This window comes from Festucalex cinctus, chromosome 10 (genome assembly GCF_051991245.1).
Source record: "Festucalex cinctus isolate MCC-2025b chromosome 10, RoL_Fcin_1.0, whole genome shotgun sequence".
Lineage (NCBI taxonomy): Eukaryota > Metazoa > Chordata > Actinopteri > Syngnathiformes > Syngnathidae > Festucalex > Festucalex cinctus.
The window spans coordinates 2,605,628-2,625,052 of record NC_135420.1 but is presented as its reverse complement, the minus strand read 5'-3'; the positions used below and the strand labels follow the sequence as shown (position 1 = coordinate 2,625,052).

The 19,425-nt window shown below is 39.5% G+C and overlaps 1 protein-coding gene across 3 annotated transcripts in view; it reads left to right on the top strand.

The window, feature by feature from the left end:
- kifap3a (kinesin-associated protein 3a) overlaps window positions 1–19,425 on the top strand; it is a 292,502-nt gene that overhangs the window by 257,484 nt on the left and 15,593 nt on the right. For all 3 annotated transcript variants that reach the window (XM_077534647.1, XM_077534648.1, XM_077534649.1), the window contains exons 15-17: window positions 13,653–13,778; window positions 15,213–15,311; window positions 15,456–15,541. In XM_077534647.1, coding sequence (XP_077390773.1) covers window positions 13,653–13,778; window positions 15,213–15,311; window positions 15,456–15,541 — 311 coding nt within the window. The remainder of the gene's footprint in view (window positions 1–13,652; window positions 13,779–15,212; window positions 15,312–15,455; window positions 15,542–19,425) is intronic.

Genomic DNA, 19,425 nt, shown 5'->3' with positions numbered 1-19,425 from the left:
TATGGATCTCACTCTGCCTCATCGATCCTTTCCTCCTTCCTCTCTTTAGTTTTTCCTCCGGACTCTTGAGATCTCGTTAATTTGTTGGAATTTAGAGGCTTCTGGGGTCAGCGTAAGACTCTGATTCTGTAACCATGGGGAAGGCAGGAAGTGTCTGGCCGGTGCTGGATTTCACTTTGATTTATCTTTCTTTATCTTTTCTGACCTTTTCTCTGGTCTCCTGACCATTTGAACTTCACGACTCTGGCGAGACTTTGAAGTACCTGGTTCAGGTGAAGGGTAATGGGATTTTTATAAGGTTTTAGGTGAATTAATGAGTATAAATTTATACGTATTTGCACACGCACGCACACGCACGCACGCGAACGCACGAACACAAACGCACGCAAACGCACGCACACATACACAAAAAAAAAAAAAAAAAAAAAAATGAAGGTTGCTGCAATTTAATAGTTTGTGAGTTCTCTCTCTAGTTGAGAGGTTAATATAAATTGTTAAAACACACAGAATACAATCATGTTTTCATTCATATTTTATCTGAATTTTATGGGCGAAACACCAAAATGCCAAAACGCTATCTTTCTTTATCTTTTCTGACCTTTTCTCTGGTCTCCTGACCATTTGAACTTCACGAATCTGGCGAGACTTTGAAGTACCTGGTTAAGGTGAAGGGTAATGGGATTTTTATAAGGTTTTAGGTGAATTAATGAGTATAAATTTATACGTATTTGTACGCACACACGCACGCAAACACACGTACGCACGCAAACGCACGCACACAAACGCACGCGCACGCACGCACACATAAACACACACACAAAAAATAAAAATAAAAAAAGAGCAATGATGATAAGACGTTGAATCGGTAAGACTACCGAATGAACAATTCTGAGCTCTTAAGAAAAAAAATAAAAAAATAAATAAATAATAATAATAATAATAATAATAACTTGTGTTTTAGGTATATTCACTTTGTAGCCCGAATACAGGCCAAATCTATCCAGAATTTGTTTTAGGCTGGAAAATGAATCTGTGGGATATTTTAAATAAATCATAATATCATCTGCAAAAAGATGAATTATATGTTTTTGGTTATTAAATTCTACCCCTTCTATTGTAATATCATGTCTTATCATCACAGCCAATGGTTCAATGTATAAAGCAAACAGCGTGGGGCTCAAACAGCAACCCTGTCTGGTTCCTCGTTCTAATGTGAATCGTCCAGATAGGGAACCATTAACCTTTACTCTAGCTGTGGGTTTATGATATAAAGACTTAATACACTGAATCGACTTTTCATTAAATCCAAATTTCTCCAAAGTTAAGTATAGAAATTCCCAGTTGACTCTATCAAACGCTTTTTCTGCGTCTAAACTGATCAAAACAGCTGGAATTTTGTCTTTCCGTATTTTATCAACAATATGTATTGTTCTTCTGACATTATCTTGTGTTTGTCTACTTCCTACAAACCCACTCTGGTCCTCATCTATCAAATCTGGTACAAACGTTTGGAGTCTGGTCGATATAATTGAAGTATATATTCTATAATCTACGTTTAATACTGATATTGGTCTGTAATTCTGGCAATGTTCCTTGTTTTTTAATGGTTTGGGATCACTGTAATAATTGCTTCCGTCCAGGATGGGAGGATTTTGCCCTGAGACAATCCAGTTAAAGGTAGTGTAAAGTAAAGGTGTTAATTCTTCAATAAACATCTTATACCAGTCGGACGAAAAGCCATCGCTCCCTGGTGCCCTGTTTGGCTTCAATTTTCCAATTGCTTTTCAAATTGTTATTACTGCTGTTATTTTCTCATTTTGTGTCGTACCAATAGAAGGTAAATCCAGGTGCTCGAGAAAAGTTTTAATATCATTCTGGTCTGAGGGGGATGTCTGAGAGTAAAGAGCCTTATAATAATCTCTAAAAATATTTTCAATTTCTTTTGGCTCATATTTTGGTTGACTTGTTTTGGGATCGTGTATCTTATTAATGGTATTAACTGCTTGTAGCTTTCGCAAACGTCTCGCTAATAATTTAGTTGCTGTAGGACCTGATTCGTAATATGTTTGCTTCAAATATCTTGCTTTAGTTTCTGTTTCATGTTGAAGAAGATCATTAATTTCTTGTCTTATTTCTTTCATCTGTTGTTTGATTTTTGGGTCAACTTTACTTTTCTCTTTATGTTTCTGCTCCAAGCTTTGTAATTCTGCAATACAGTTTTTGTATTGCTTCATTTTTTCCTTTTTGAGATTGCTTGTAATTGCGATAAATTTCTCCCGTAAAACTGCTTTTAAAGCATCCCACAATATAGTTGGATCTGTTTCACCATTGTCATTTTCTTTTAAGTATGTCTTTATAGACATTCTAATTTTTTCAGTGACTGACTTATTGTTTAATATTCCCACATTCAACTCCATATTGTATCTCTCCTTCTATAGTCCAGTCCTATCTTCAAGTAGACAGCATTGTGATCAGACACGTCTGCCACTCCAATCCTACATTCTCTTATTTTATCCCTGTCCTCCTTCTGCATAAAGAAAAAATCAATTCTAGAATAAGTGGAATGTGTTGCTGAATAATGAGTAAAATCTCAATTGCAATGGATTCAGATCCCTCCACACATAAAAAAAAAACCATGTCATCCCATGTAGTCTTCACAAGTTTTGTGATCGACTTCTTATTTGTCTTATAGCTGGTCGTATCCAAGTCATAATCCATCACAACATTGAAATCACTTCCACATATGCATATGCCTTTTGTTTCCAGAGCTATGTCAAACAAGGATTTAAAGAAGCCTTTGGTACTCTCTGGAGGTGCATATATATTCACTAGAGTTATTATTGTTTGGTTTATCTTCCCTTTCACAATAATATAGGTACCTTATTTATCCTTTATTTCTTTATGAAGTTCAAATTTGACCATATTAGATATCAATATCTCTACTCCTCTTTTACGGAGTAAAAAATATTAGAGTGTGAACTATAATATGTGTTTTTGAATCCAAACCTCTTCAATTTCTCATGTTTTGTTTTCGATAAATGAGTGTCTTGTATGAAATTTATGTGCGTCTTTTCCTTCTTAGGTTTGACCATTATGCTAGCCCTTTTAACTGGGTTTCCCAAGCCATTGACATTCAAGGAAAGTAATTTAACTTCTTCTTGGTGAGAGACCATAAACCTTTTCAATGATGTACATCATAAAAATCTTTCTCAGGCTTTCTGCTAATACAACATAAACATATAGCACTGTTGATTCAACATGAACATACAAAACTGTTGATCCAACATAAACACATAAAACTAAATAAAAAAGAAAATATAGCGACCTCCATAAAGAGAAGTCAGCAACCCACCACCCATACTGGCCCTCTTTCTGTTTTGAGGGGGAAAATCTTCCATAAAGAGAGGGCCCCCTTCCTGTAATGAGAATTAACCCGTTCAGCATTAATATACTCTTACCAGTCATTAAGACGTTTCAGTCTCCCATCAGCCAACTGTGTAACCCCGGGTTTACACCGGATGCGGTTGCGGTGTGGTTGCGGTGCGGTTGCGGTGCGGTCCGGCGACGCAAGCAATTAGATTCCATTCATTCGAATGGTGCAGTTTACACCGCTTGCGGGTGCGTTGCGTGTCGACTGCGTCTCAGCTGCGGCGTGCCGCAGGCCTTCCGCAAGGATAGACCCATTTTCTATTTTTGCCGGAGGCCGCAGCGGTAGGCCTCCGGCAAATGGCAAGCTAGCACAAAACACATCGAGCGGGACAGGAAGACCGACGCAGTTTCAAAATAAATTTCCGGTTACCTTTCAGAATAAAACACTCACCAGCTCCTATTTCACAAGCTTTTCAGCAAAACGTGACGTGGGCGTCGCCGGGCCATGTGCTCATTCACGGTTTAGACGCCAGCGAACATGGACGAGGAGAGGTTTATATTGGAGGTGGAAAACCACAAAATAATATGTGACACGGCACATCCTTTTTATAAGGACAACCAAAAAAAGGATGCTGCATGGAATCTCATAGCAGAAGAAGAAGAAAAGGTTAAATCAAAAGAAGTCCACCTCTCTTTCTGCTTCTCTGTTGAGCACAGACTTTCTGTATGTTTGTCGTTGTGAAATGCCACATGATCGCGCGCGCGCGGTCCCGCGAGACACGTTGGGAAGTGGGCGGCGACGGAGCTGCCGGACCGCAGCTGTGGATTGACCAAAAAATTGACGCGACCGGAGCACGCAATCAAGACGCACCATGTCCATGAGTTTTTGTTGTTCTTGTATGACTTCTTGCAACGCAGAGTTAGCTTCGTGGCTCCACGACTCGATTTCCTCAGTGCGCTCGAGAGTGGCCTTGATCTCCTCATTTTGTTGTCTGATGTCCGAAGTTATTTTTGCAAATTTCTGCTCAATGTCTTCCTTGAATTCTGACAGTTCAGTTCTCATTTGAGCTGTCATTTCGTTCCTATGGGCTTTCAGATCCATCTTCATGCCGTTGCGTAAGTCTTGAATTTGTTGGCTAATACAGTCCAGGCTACTCTGAAATGCCTCCATGCTAGCTTCCAGTGGTAGCTTGCTATCGTTGTTCGCGTTTATCCTTTCTTTTCCTTGGTTGTCTGGGGCCCTTTTGTTCTTTGTTTTTGTTGAAACTCCACTTACACAACATGAATATTTGTCGTGCTTAAGTCGAGTTTAGCAGAGTTTTTAATCGCTGGCCTGCGGGAGTTCCTGCTTCACACGTCCTTACTGCTCGACCGTCCCACCGGAAGTCCACCTCCCATGGTCTTTTTTAAATATTGTGCACAAGTAATACACATTAAAAAAAAAAGAAAAAAAACTAATACCAATACTGAAACAAACTAAACTAAAACTAATCATTTTTTTTAAAGAACTAAACTAATAAAAACAGAACCACCCTGAAAACTAAACAAACTAACAATAAAAATTCCAAAATTCCCATTCCAATATAAACAATCTCAAGGGTACAAGACCATTCCTTTGTCAACTCTGCATACTATAATCAAGAAGTTCATAACCAATGAACATGTCACCCTACGGCAGGGGTGTCCAAAATTTTTCATTTGAGGGCCACATACAGAAAATCACAAGGACACAAGGGCCACATAATGTTATGAAGAGAAATTGTGTTTAGTCCTAAAAATTGTACAAATAATTTATTTGTGCTTTTGCATATTTAAAAAAATGCTGCAGTATATAAACCAATTAATTTGTAATATGGCCGTAGGGTTATGATAGTTTGGGAATTTTTCCTTTTAGTTAGTTTTTTAGTTTTCAGGGTGATTCTGTTAGTTTTTATTCGTTTAGTTCTAAAAAAAAAAAATGCTTAATTTTAGTTTAGTTTGTTAGTTTCAGTATTCGTATTAGTTTTTTGTTTTTTTTTTGTTTTTTTAAATGTGTATTACTTGTGCGCAATATTTAAAAAAACACCATGGGAGCAACATTATCTGAAGGTGCTTTTTTATTGGCTGCTGCTCGATGATGTCACTTCTGTGTGACATACTTTCAAACGTCATTATTCCGGTTTATATTCAAATAAATGTACTAAAAATCACATTTAAAATAATCCCCAAAGGCTCATGCATTAAATTAATTACCAAAGACTAAAACGAAGGACATGTTTGCTATAATTATAGTTAGTTCAATTAGTTTTGAAAACATAAAATGTAGTTTCAGTTAGTTTTCATTTTTAAAAAGTATTTTCGTTTTTATTTTATTTCGGAAACAATATTGTTTTTTGAAGTTTAGTTTTAGTTCTTTTTACTAGTTTTAGTTAACTAAAATAACCTTTAATGGCACCTGTTTTTCAGAATCAGAATATAATTTATTGCCATGTAAGAGATAAAATTTCACCTTACTAGGAATTTGTCTCGGTGACTGGTGCATACATGGGGCAGACAAACATCAAAAAGACAACACAACATTTAGGTTAAAAAAGGACGGTTAAACAGTAGTATAGAATAAACTCTATAAAATCTAATTACCTCGTTACATTGGCTAACATAGCAAGGTCGCATCCGTACTTGCTCCTGCACTCGCTCGTGAATCTAACTACTTTTTAACTATTTTTGCATTGGGATTTTTAACTACATTGTTGCAGAATGCCTGGCGGAAAAAGAGCTGATGAGAATGAGGAGATAAAATCTTCTCTTAAAAAACTCGGTGTAATGGTTGCCGAATTACTTGAAATGAAGAAGATCATTGAGCCACTTCTTCAGGAAATACAGCAATTGAAGAAAGAGACACAAGAAAAAGATGGACGCATTGTTGCCTTGGAACAAAAAGTGGTGGAACAAAATCTCCGTGTCAACGATGTGATAGTCACCGGTATCAAGATCAAGCCGTGCCGTGGCCCTTCGAGAGCTGCGGCTAGTACGAGCACGGAAGATTCTGACCAATCTTCAGGGAACGAGACTGTGGAACAGCAAGTGACACTTCAACTCAGAGATTTGGGATTAACTGTTGATCCTGCGCACATTCAGATGTGTTTTTCGCTTCCAACTGGAGGGACACGACCACCGGCAGTTCTGATCAGGTTTATTGACAGAAAGAAAAAGATTGCTCTTCTGAGAGACCGTCACAAGATTCGTGGTAAACATGTCTACATCAACGAAAACCTCACCAAACGAAATGCTGACATCGCCAAAAAGGCACGACAAATGAGAAAGAATGGACTTATCGAAAGCACATGGACAAAAGACTGCCGAACTTTCATTCAAACTAAAGATAACTCTGGTCAACTGAAAACACGATTCGTGAAAGGAGCTGAGGAATTGGCAGCGCTTGAGAGACAACAATAATTCACAATATCACAACAACAACAACATCACTAATTACCCAAAGCTGGAGTTGTATATGATTACTTGCTGACTTAGCCAAGGCTAACTCTTGTTTATACACCTGCATTGATAACATGTATTGCTGTTCCCGTTTGAATGTAAATATCGTCTGGCTCGAATTCCGTTTGGACATTTGTTATACCAGTCAAGGCTACATGATAAGGCTGTATTGTGGCTACAATGAAACTGCTGTCAATACGCAAAATGGGGCTGGTGGTCTGGTTCCTGGAATGCGGCTGGCGTGGGCCGCTCTGCTGGGTGAGCTAGGCTGGGCAGCGCACAGGAGTCATCAGATCGACAACGTGCTAGCAACCAGTGGTGCTACCTGACCAGAATCGAAGCTGGAATCGCTTGAATTGAAATGGGCAGAATGCAAGCCGATCTACTCTTCTGGAAAGCACAATATGTGTGAAAGATGATCCGAGGTCAGCGAAGACCCTACTGGTGAAAGAGAAGAATTGAGCTTGCCTTGGCTGCTCGCCTGGTGGGGTGGACCTGCTGGTAGCGTCTGGGGACCGACTCACCAGTTCCAAATGACTGGGACTAGCCACAATCTACACACGGACATTCAAGATGAACTGGGCGAGCAGTGTTTGGGATAGTATGGGATGGATAACGATAAAAATCAATGACTATTCTAAATAATTTATATGATTGATGTGTTATAGTAATGGGTCGATGGGGACGGGTCTCGAATAAGCTTCGGCTTCTACCCGTCAGCCCTTCTTTCGGGTGTCAATGTTGCAAATGATGTGATGTGATTGATGTAAGCTGTAATGTGTCCGAAAGGAAAAAATGAATAAACTAAAATAAAATAAACATCAATTTATAAAATGAATAATTAATATATGATTGCACAGGCAAGTAAATAATGTAAAATATAAAAAGGCGAGGAAACAGTGCGAAACCAGCACATACCGTATTTCATTATAAGGGCATAATACAGTGACTAAGTAACAGTTATGGGGGAAATTATAATGTAGCAGGTTGATTAAATTGCATTTAAAAGTCCTACTGCAGAGGGGAAGAAACTGTTCTTCTGGCGTGAGGTTCTGGTCCTAATGGACCGTAGCCTTCTACCTGAAGGAAGTGATTGAAAGAGACCATGTGCAGGTTGAGAGGGGTCAGCTGTGATCTGACCTGCACGCCTCACAGTCCTGTCTTGAAGTCTTGAAGTGATGGGAGGTTGCAACCAATCACCACCTCAGCAGAGCGAACAACACGCTGCAGCCGGTGTCTGTCCTTAGCAGCGTACCACACAGTGATAGAGGAAGTGAGGATGGACTCAATTATGGCAGTATAAAATTGAAGCATCATCTTAGCTGGCATCTTCAGTTTGCGCAGCTGCCGCAAGAAGAACAACCTCTGTTGGGCCTCCTTGATGAGGGAGCTGATGTTCATCTCCCATTTTAGGTCTCGGTTGATGGTGGTACCCAGGAAGCGGACGGAGTTCATATTGGAAATGGGGGTGTCTGTCAAGGTGAGGGGAAGTAATGAAGCAGGTGCTTTCCGGAAGTCAACCACCATCTCCACTGTCTTCAGGGCATTTAGCACTATGGTTGCTGGCACACCAGGACACCAGACAGTCCACTTCCCTCCTGTAGGCAGGCTCATCACCCTCTGAGATGAGTCCAATGAGTGTGGTGTCGTCTGCAAACTTAATCAGTTTGACAGACTGGTGGCAAGAAGTGCAGCAGTTGGTATAGAGGCAGAAGAGCAGAGGGGAAAGTACGCAGCCCTGAGGGGAACTGGTGCTGATGGTCCGGGTGTCGGAGACAATCTTTCCCATCCTCACATTCTGTCTCCTGTCCGTCAAGAAGTCAGTGGTCCACTGACAGATGGGGTCAGGCAAATTCATTCGGGCAAGCTTGTCTTGAAGAAGAGTTGGACGAATAGTATTGAAAGCAGAGCTGAAGTCTTCAAACAGAATCCTAACGTAGGTTCCTGGGGAGTCCAGATGCTGCAGGATGAAATGAAGAGCTAGGTTAATGCGTCTTCTGCAGATCTGTTGGCTCTCTAGGAAAACTGCAGGGGATCCATAAAGGGAGTTGTGATAGACTTAAGGTAGGACAAAACCAAGTGTTCGAATGATTTCATGACTACAGAAGTCAATGCACCAGGTCTGTAGTCATTAATGCTTGGACTGGTACTATGGTGGAAAATTTGAAGCAGGCTGGCACATGACGTGACTCCAGTGAGGTTTTAAAAATGTCAGTAAAAATGTATTCTATTCTATTCAATAGCATATGTCGCAGGCCACTGAAAAGTCGACGGCGGGCAAATGGCCCCCGGGCCGTAGTTTGGACACCACTGCCCTACGGAAACGAAAAATTGACGAAACGATGCAATGCAGGGTAGTTCAAATAGTGGATAAACAGCCTCAGTCAACTTCCACACAAGTTCAAGCTGTTTTGCAGACTGGGTGTAGAAGTGTCAGTTCTGACCATACAAGTGTCAGTTCTGACCATACGTCGTCATCTGAATGAGAAGAAGCCCTATGGCAGAGACCAAGGAGAACCCCGCTGCTTACTAAAAGACATTAAAAAAAAATGCCAGACTGGAGTTTGCAAAATTGTACCTAAGTAAGCCTCAATCCTGGGACAACATTTTATGGATAGATGAGACTTTTTGGAAAAGCACGTCATTGTACTGTTTACAGAAAAGAAATAATGAGGTCTACAAAAAAAGAATAGTCCCTAAACTCAAGGTGGAGGTTCAATCACGTTTTGGGGTTGTTTTGCTGCCTCTGGCACTGTGTGCCTTGACAATGTACAAGGAGTTATGAAATCTGGAGACTATCAAAAATGTTATTGTACAATTGACTCAGAAGGCTGCAAAAAATTGAAAAAATAAAATTAAATAAAACATGGGTCCCTCTAGGGCTGGGTATTGCCGCCAACCTCAGGATACGATACGTATCACGATACAGGGGTCACAATACGATACGTATCGCAATACCTATGTAACCCAATACATGATCTTCAAGGTCATACGTCTCCTGATATTTTACACTAATTTACTTGCATTTTATAATAACAGTCATATGTATACCTAAGGGATATGTTTATTATGCTGGATGACAAAAATGTTTTTGTTAGTAGCTCTTCTGGTTTACCACCAAGCGGCATGCCTGTTCTAAATGTGTGCGCACTGCAGAGCAGGGAGCAGTTTTCACAGACACACCGGGAAAATTTATTAATAGGCATGAGCCGATATGAGCAAAAATATCAAAGTATTAAAATTACAGCTCTAAAATGTGCTTATTTGAAATATTTGGGGAACAATTTTTTTTCAGGTAAAACATTTCGTTTTTTTAAACAAAATATAGGAAAATTGGTACATTGAGACACGTGCCATGTTAAGTTTATAAGTAAATAAATGTTGATATTGTTTCTCTTAGCAAGACACAGTGTCCAATAGGAGTGTTAAAAAAAAAAATCGATTCGGCAATATATCGCGATACTACAGCATGCAATTCTCGAATCAATTCAACAGGCAGCCGAATCGATCTTTTTAACATCCATTTTTTAATGGAAAAATATTGAACAAAAACGTCTATCTTTCACACCTTGAGCATTGAAAAATGTTATATTAATGTAGTGTTTCTCAATTCCTGCCCTCAGGGCCCCCTATCTAGCCTGTTTTCCATGTCTCCCAATTCCCAATGCAGCTGATTCCAATGACAGCTAATCAGCAAGCTCTGGAGAAGCCTGATAATGATCCTCACCTGCGTTGCAATTGGGAGACATGGAAAACAGGCTGGATAGGGGGGCCTGAGGACCGGAATTGAGAAACACTGCATTAATGGAACATTAAGCCTTAATATTTTATTCCAATGCTGTTCAAACATGAGCAACCAGTCCAGGGTGTCCACCGCCTACTGCCCAGAGCCAGCTGAGATAGGCGCCAGCACCCCTCGCGACCCTTGTGAGGAATAAGCGGTCAAGAAAATGGATGGATGGATGTTCAAACATGTAAAATGTTACAACCTGTTTGTTAAATACAGTGGCTCACAGTTATAAGACTGAAGTTTCAGATCAATAAATAATAAATTTTCATACAAATCTTACAGTGTAAATGTATAAGTTTACTGAATGGTATTTTCTAAATTTGAGTAAAAAAAAATTGCAACAATCGACTTGTAAATTCATATTGGTATTAATTGGCATCAAATCGAATCGTGACCTATGAATCGTGATGCGGATCGAATCGTCAGGTACTAGGCAATTCACACCCCTAGTGTCCAATCACTTGTGAGCTATTTTTGCATTAATTGAAGGCGATTAACTTCAAAGACACTGCCTATTTAAAGTTAACGAGCAATATCGATTCTTATGCCTGTGTATCGATACGTGTATTGTAATGAGGGCCGCAACGATATATTGCCGTGTCGATTTTTTTAGCACACCCCTAGGTCCTTCCCTCATGAACCTGTCATCAAATACGCAGTTAAAACTTCTGGAGTTGATTGTGCCGTTTACATTTGGAAGCGGTTGCTGTGAACACACAACATGCTGTCAAAGGAGCTGTCAATAGGGGTGAAACAGCCCATCCTGAGGCTGACAGAAAAATAACAAAGCCATCAAAGAGAAAGCAGAAATGTTAAGAGGAGCCAAATCAACAGTTTGGTACATTGTGAGAAAAACAAAGTGCACTGGACATCCATGGAAGACAACAGTGGTGGATGATTACAGAATCCTTTCCATGGTGAAGAAAAACCCCTTCACAACATGCACTCAAGTGAAGAACACTCTCCAAGAAGTAGGTGTATCAGTATGTAAGTCTACAATAAAGAGAAGACATCATGAGAGTAAAAACAAAGGATTCACCACAAGGGGTTTACCACAAGCCATTAATCAGCCTCAAAAATAGAAAGGCCAGAATTGACCTGACGAAGTCAGTCCAGGCCTGGAACAGCATTCTTTGGACAGATGAGTCTAAGATCTACCTGTACTAGAATGATAAGAAGAAGAAGAATTGGAACAGCTCATGAGCCAAAGCACACCACATCTTCTGTAAACATGGTGGTGTTAGTGTGATGGCATGGGAATGCTTGGCTTTCAATGGTACTTGGTCACTTGTGTTTTTTAATGATGTGGCAAAAGGCAGAAGCATCCCAATGAATTCTGAAGTGTAGAGGGACATAATTTCTGCTCGTATTCAGCCAAATTCAATCAATTTGATTGGACGGTGCTTGTGCTTCATAGTATCGATGAACAATAATCTAAAACATACTGCAAAAGCAACCCAGGAGTTTGTTTTTTTTAAAGCAAAGAAGTGGAATATTCATCAATGGTTGAGTTAATCACTCAATCTCTGACCAGTCAAGCATGCATTTCACTTTCTCACAGCAAAACTTAAGGCAGAAGACGTTCAAAGACACAACAACTGAAGACAGCTGCAGTAAAGGTCTAACAAAGCATCACAAAGGAGGAAACCCAGCGTTTGGTGATGTCCATGGGTTCCAGATTCCAGGCAGTCATTGCCTGCAAAAGAATTCTCAACAAAATATTGAAAGCTCAAACTTTACATGTATGTTTATAGTCAAATAGCCTGAAGGTATCGCTATGACAGCATTCAGTTAGAAATACAGCGCCACCTAGCCCTTGAGGCATAAAAAATAAAAATACCCCACTTACGGTATTTTGTACAAAATTTGTAAACTCATTGTAAGTGTGATAACTAAGTAATTTATAAATATTCTTTAATTTTCTATATTTTATATCGTGTCTGCACTTCACCCATATACAGACTTGGACATGCAATAATATTATTTAAAAGATTCATGCTCATTCCGTTTTTAATGTGCATGTTAATGTTTATTTTCTTTTTATAACATAGTACAGAGAAGCAATATATCGTCAGAAAACAGACAAGACCAAGGTCCATTTGTGTTCTCACTGTAAACTCTGGGGAGCTGGTTTACTCCAGAAACATGCATACTATCAATGCATATGTAGAGGACCTGTTGTATCAAAAAAAAGAGTACCCTTCCCCATAAAACTAGAGTTAGGATATGTTTATATTTTACGAATACAGTCCTTTTATCCTTTGCACAACATTTAAGAGATTTGGTTTGCTCACTGACTTCCCACGCAATTTTTGGAGCAAGAAGTACACCAAAACCACATCAAACCCCCTCTTTGTAGCAACCAAGTACCCATAAACATCTTTATAGAATAGCACCGCTAAACCTCTGATCCGAGAATCGCCTCTGAATGAATATAACGGAATCTCTGTGGGGGGCTTAGCCTGGTGGAGGTGGGCAAGGAAAGCCTGTTGGCCCACCAAGCTAATAAAATGCTGGAGGAAAGCCTGGTTGCAGGTCTCAATTGTGTGTGGACTTGGTCTTTCAGGTACTGTATCCCCATAAAAAGAAGTCTAGTGGTGTCAGGTCTCCCTCCTAAATTGTCTTTGCACTTCAACTGCGCTTTCATACTTCCAGAAGCATTTTAGAATGCATTTCTTTTCTGCAAAGTTTAGTCTGACTTTAGTCTGGCTGCCATCATTCAGTTCAGCAAGTTCAATGTGCAAAGAAAAAAAAACCAATTGAGTTATCAGCTGCTAAAAGGTGTACACATTTTTGGGACATCCTTTATATACTGTAATATTCTTAGATTCTCAAAACACAAAATGTACTTTTATGACTGAACAATGAAAGTGTGCTGAAAATGCTGAGTCCCTTTTGTTTCTTTTTACCACTGAAATAAATACATGGGAGACTTCTTTGCAAAAGCTGCATACTGACCAAGCTGTTGGTAGAAACAGGACTACAATCAGACTAAGTATGTGCTTTGATCTTTTGTCAGGTGCTGCTGAGGATGATTTAATTCTAGAGGTGGTCATCTTGATTGGCACTGTGTCCATGGATGACTCTTGTGCAGCCATGCTTGCCAAGTCTGGCATCATTCCTGCTCTCATTGAACTGCTTAATGGTGAGAACCAACTCTTCTAATTTCTTTCTAATTACAAAGGCTTCGTCAGCTTCCTTTCAGTTTACAAAACGTTAAAAGCTAAAAAGACAGGATTACAGCATACAAAAACTGTGAGCCAGTATAATTTTTTCTTAAGGGGATAAATTGTTTAGTACATGCCTGTTAAACCGAACCTATGAAGTTAAAAAATAAAAAAAATCTTTATTTACTTTTAAAAATGTGGCTGTCAGAAAGCTATTCTGAATTCCTGTCCCACTGTTACAGACTAAAGGTGCTGATTTACATAATAACTGAATTACCGCTCCCCCACCGATTTTCTCCGCACCTGATTTAACAGCTGGGCAGATTTCTGCCTTTGTCAAACAATGGCCAGTGTACAGGGAACTGATGCAATGGCACTGGCACTTCACTCGACCCTCCAACACAGGAGAGAAAAGACGCCTATGCACGGCTACTGTTCTTGGGCTATAGTTCCGCCTTTAATACCATCAGGCCGGTTAAGCTAACAGCTGAACTGGCCAACCTGGGAGTACCCTACACCAACCCTTAACTGGATCCTGGACGTCCTCACAGACAGACCACAGGTGGTGATGATGCAACTGAAAAGGCTCGATCCCCTCTAAGCCTCCACTTTGCCCTCGGTACCTCCAATTGCGTCTGGTCTGCTGACCTGAGGCACCGCCATCAAAAAGCCCAAAACGGGTCACAATACTGCCTACAGGCTACAAGTTGTTTTTTTTGTCCATTTCTCTCACTCTCTTTGAACCCGCACAGGAGGGAATGCTTACATTCCTTATAAAAAGTTTCGACACTGAGCTAAAGATGAGAAAAATGTCAACAAAATTAGTTAAAAACCGTATCGGTCAGTTAATGTATGTGCATGCAGCGTGGCTTGGAAAAAGGTGATTAATTTGTGGATCTTTTGCCCCCTTTTCTATTCATTCCCATGGAACTTTTGGGTGTTTTTTGGGGGGAATGATAACCCCATGATAACTCGGAATTCCGAAAAAAAAAGTCAGATCGAGCCGTATCTTTTGATACCACATTTGTGCCAGTACGTTCGTTTCGGGACACATTTTTTCTGAAAAATTCCGGTAAATAAAGAAAAATAAACACCGTTTATAGAATAGTAATATGTGCCTGCTTTGCTCCGCAGCAGTCATGTAATAATGAATACAGAAGACAAAAAAAAATAATAATAATATTGAGCGACCAACTGGTTTTCATTTTTAGATAATCAACCGTAAAAGTGTTAATGTGGCTGACTCAACTGTCCTCCTGACAGTGTACACTAAATAAGCGTATACCGAAGGCATAAAAAAATGCCTTGAAAATAAAATAGGTCTTGTGCTGTGTGCAGAGACGACAAATCTTGTCGCGTTCTAAATCCCGCAAGATTTTGTCCCTTAACTATGCATCTTTCTTTCCACATAGCCCAACAAGAGGATGATGAGTTTGTCTGTCAAATTGTCTACGTTTTCTATCAAATGGTCTTCCACAAAGCTACCAGAGACGTCATCATCAAAGACACACGTATCCTTTTGTTCATTAAAAGAAATGCTCTTCTGATATTTCTTAACAAATGCATAGTTTTCCTGCTACTGACCCTTTAATGATGATGCTAAATAGCTGACTTATAGTAATTTGAACAGTTTTTCCTTGAGTCTTGACTCAAAGAGGCCCCTACATACCTCATCGACCTGATGCATGATAGCAATGCGGAGATCCGTAAAGTTTGTGATAACACACTGGATATCATTGCTGTGAGTATTTCATGTTTTCCTCGTGATGTTTTTTAGTGCCCGAGCAGCGACCGCTGCACTGACCATATTGTTTTTGTAGAAATTATTATTATTTGATATATTATTTTTGCACAATGAATCACAGGACAGGGCTCAGTAGCAAATTTTTTACGAAGTTGGGCCAAGTAGATACCAAACATGTATGTAGATATCAAACTTGTAGCCGCACGTACTTAAGTAAGGGACAGCTCGAGACAGTAATCACATCACATGACAACTACGTCACAGTACCAACATTTTAAGCTGATATTTTTACTGTGGAGCATTTTGCAAGTCCGAAACGTGGAAGATGCTGTAAAAATACAGATGTGGCTTTATCCTTGTGTAATATTTTTTCTGTGACTATGTGTATTTTCTCCTTTTATAGATTGTAAAGACCATTCAGAATTTGTAAATATCCCATTTTAATGAAACCACAATAAAGCTGTGAGGAAAACATACGATATTTTTTTCCACAGCAACTTGATTCTGACTGACTGATCCAACCTTCTGTAGTTCATCTCACCTGGTGACTTAGACCGCACCCTACTGCATGTTTCTTGCCTCCAATTTCTACCTCAGGTGCAGTTTCATCGAGTGATTGATGGTGTTTCCGTAAAATGGAAGGATTAAAAAAAGGAAAATATACTTCTTGTGGATATAGCTGCTCATGATGGGTTTCCTCTTGCGGTTGACTTTAGCCTTGGCTACCACCACACTGCTCACAGGTTGACCAGTATTTATTTATTTTTTTACCCCTGGCTTTGTGCCACTGCTCAGGCAGGCTTGTGGAGTAAATGTCATCACTTCTTGCACAGTACAGGTCCAGAGTGTGCATAAAGCCCACAATATGAGCGTAAAAAAACTGGTAAACTGACTGAAAACACATAGCATTAGGGATTTGTTTTGGAAAAACAACAATGTAGCATTAACTAGCTAGTTACAGCCATATAACCTTAACTACATCAATGGCTAGGGCAGGGGTGTCAAACTCATGTTAGCTCAGGGGCCGCATGGAGGAAAATATATTATTAAGTGGGCCGCATCAGTAAAATAACGGTATATAACTTAAAAACGATTGCCGTCAATTATACGAAGATTTTCGCTATTTGTGTGCCAGCCCTAATTTACGGAGATCAACTGTAATCATATTGTTCCAAAAAATAATACAAAGGCAAATGGAACGGAGTCCAGGATGTGTTAAATCTACCTGTTTTTCATATATATTGTTCCCAAAATGCATTGCGTGCCTCAGTTTATGACGTTATAAGGACGCTAATCCTTGTCATATCTGTGTTATCAGTCATTGAATTTGTGTCGTATTTAACACGTTTTTCGGCCTATGATTAAAAATAAATAAATGAATAATAATAATAATAATAATAATTAAACCCTAACGTATGAATAAATAATAATAATAATGTATAAATAATTAAACCGTAAGTTGTGTGTAAAATAATGACATCCAGGATGATTCCCCCGTACAAGGACTGCTTGTGAAGTTACGAATTTTATATATTTTGATTGTGGCCGACTGATTAGTCCGACATTACAATTTTTTTATTTTTATTTTTTTACTTTACAAAATCATCTCGCGGGCTGGATTAAACCCCTTTGCGGGCCCAATCCGGCCCGCGGGCCTTATATTTGACACCACTGGGCTAGGGAGACCAGATTCTAACAAGCAAAAAGTGGGACATAAATATTTTTTTTATGATAGACAAAGAACAACAATGACTGATATTTTTCAAAGACAAAAATAAACACTGTTTAGCCTAGCTATAAACACCGAGGTTTAGCTAGCTTGCTGACCTAACAGTAATCTTCATATTTTAACAATACTTGACTAATATAAGTAAGAAAACTTACCCGGGAGTACAAGACTGGTCCACAATGCTGTGCTGGTTGCGTCTGAGGTAGAGGTCATGGGGTTTTCTCAGATTTAGCGTGCGACCTGTATGCTTTTGCCTCAATAGTTGTAGTTTCCCCTTTGCTGGATAATTTAATATTATAAATATAACCCTCCACTGCATATTGTAAACCCTTTTGCCTCGATCTGGAGGATATTGCACTGGTCTTGCTCCAAAAGAAATGACTAACACACACCAGTGTAAGTCTCCCCGTCATGGCTTGTGCCATCGGACTCACCAAGTGTGACGGACTATCAACAGTAACTAAAGCGGGCGGATCATATGTGAAAGGTCAATTCATGCATTTGTCTGAAAATTGGAAAGTTAGAGCATTACGGTGTCAGGGGTATAGCACTACAGTGGTTCAGGGACTATGTTCATGGGAGACAGCAATATGTATATATAAATGGAGAAATTTCAGGAATGGAAAACATAGCATTTGGAGCTCCCCAGGGATCTATACTGGGCCCTCTTTTGTTGTCTATATTAATGATTTTATCTATTGCTCACATGAAATTCATAAAATCTTTTTTGAAGATGACACAAATTTGTTTGTGTCACATAAAGATATCGATTATCTCGAAAAACTTTTGAATAAGGAACTTCAAAAGGTAAATACCTGGTTCAAATGTAATAAATTATCATTGAATATTAGTAAAACTAATTAGATTGTCTTCTTTCTGAATAAGCATAAATACAGTAATTATGATGTGAAAAGTCAAGTTCACCAAATTTCTAGGAATTTATATTGATCAATCCATAAATTTTAAAAAGCATATAGATGAGTTGGCAAAAAAATTAGCGAAACTTGGTGGTTTATTATTTTTAGATTAAGACAATTTCTCCCGGTAGAGGCATTGCTATGTTTGTATCAGTCATTGTTTGAACCTCATTTGACCTATTGCAATATTATCTGGAACAATACTTATTTATTTTTATTTTATTTTATTTTATTTATTCATTTTTTCCTTTCGGACACATTACAGTTTACATCAATCACATCACATCATTTGCAACATTGACATCCGAAAGAAGGGCTGACGGGTAGAAGCCGAAGCTTATTCGAGACCCGTCCCCATCGACCCATTACTATAACGCATCAATCATATACATTATTTAGAATAGTCATTGATTTTTATCGTTATCCATCCCATACTATCCCAGACACTGCTCGCTCAGTTCATCTTGAATGTCCGTGTGTAGATTGTGGCTAGTCCCAGTCATTTGGCACTGGTGAGTCGGTCCCCAGACGCCACCAGCAAGCCCACCCCGCCAGGCGAGCAGCCAAGGCAAGCGCAATTCTTCTCTTTCACCAGTAGGGTCTTCGCTGACCTCGGATCAGCTTTCACACATGTTGTGCTTTCCAGAAGAGTAGATCGGCTTGCATTCGGCCCATTGCTTTCAAGCAATTTCAGCACTCGATTCTGGTCAGGTAGCACCACTGGTTGCTAGCATGTTGTGGATCTGATGACTCCTGTGCGCTGCCCAGCCTAGCTCACCCAGCAGAGCGGCCCACGCCAGCTGCATTCCAGGAACCAGACCACCAACCCCCATTTTGCGTATTGACAGCAGATTCATTGGAGCCACAATACAGCCTTATCATGTAGCCTTGACTGTTACAACAAATGTCCAAACGGAATTCGAGCCAGACAATATTTAGATTCAAACGGGAACAGTAATACATGTTATCAATGCAGGTGTATAAACAAGAGTTAGCCTTGGCAAAGTCAGCAAATAATCATATACAACTCCAGATTTGGGTAATTAGTGATGTTGTTGTTGTTGTTGTTGTTGTTGTGATATTGTGAATTACTGTCTCTCAAGCGCTGCCAATTCCTCAGCTCCTTTCACGATTCGTGTTTTTAGTTGACCAGAGTTATCTTTAGTTTGAATAAAAATTCGGCAGTCTTTTGTCCACGTGCTTTCGATAAGTCCATTCTTTCTCATTAGTCGAGC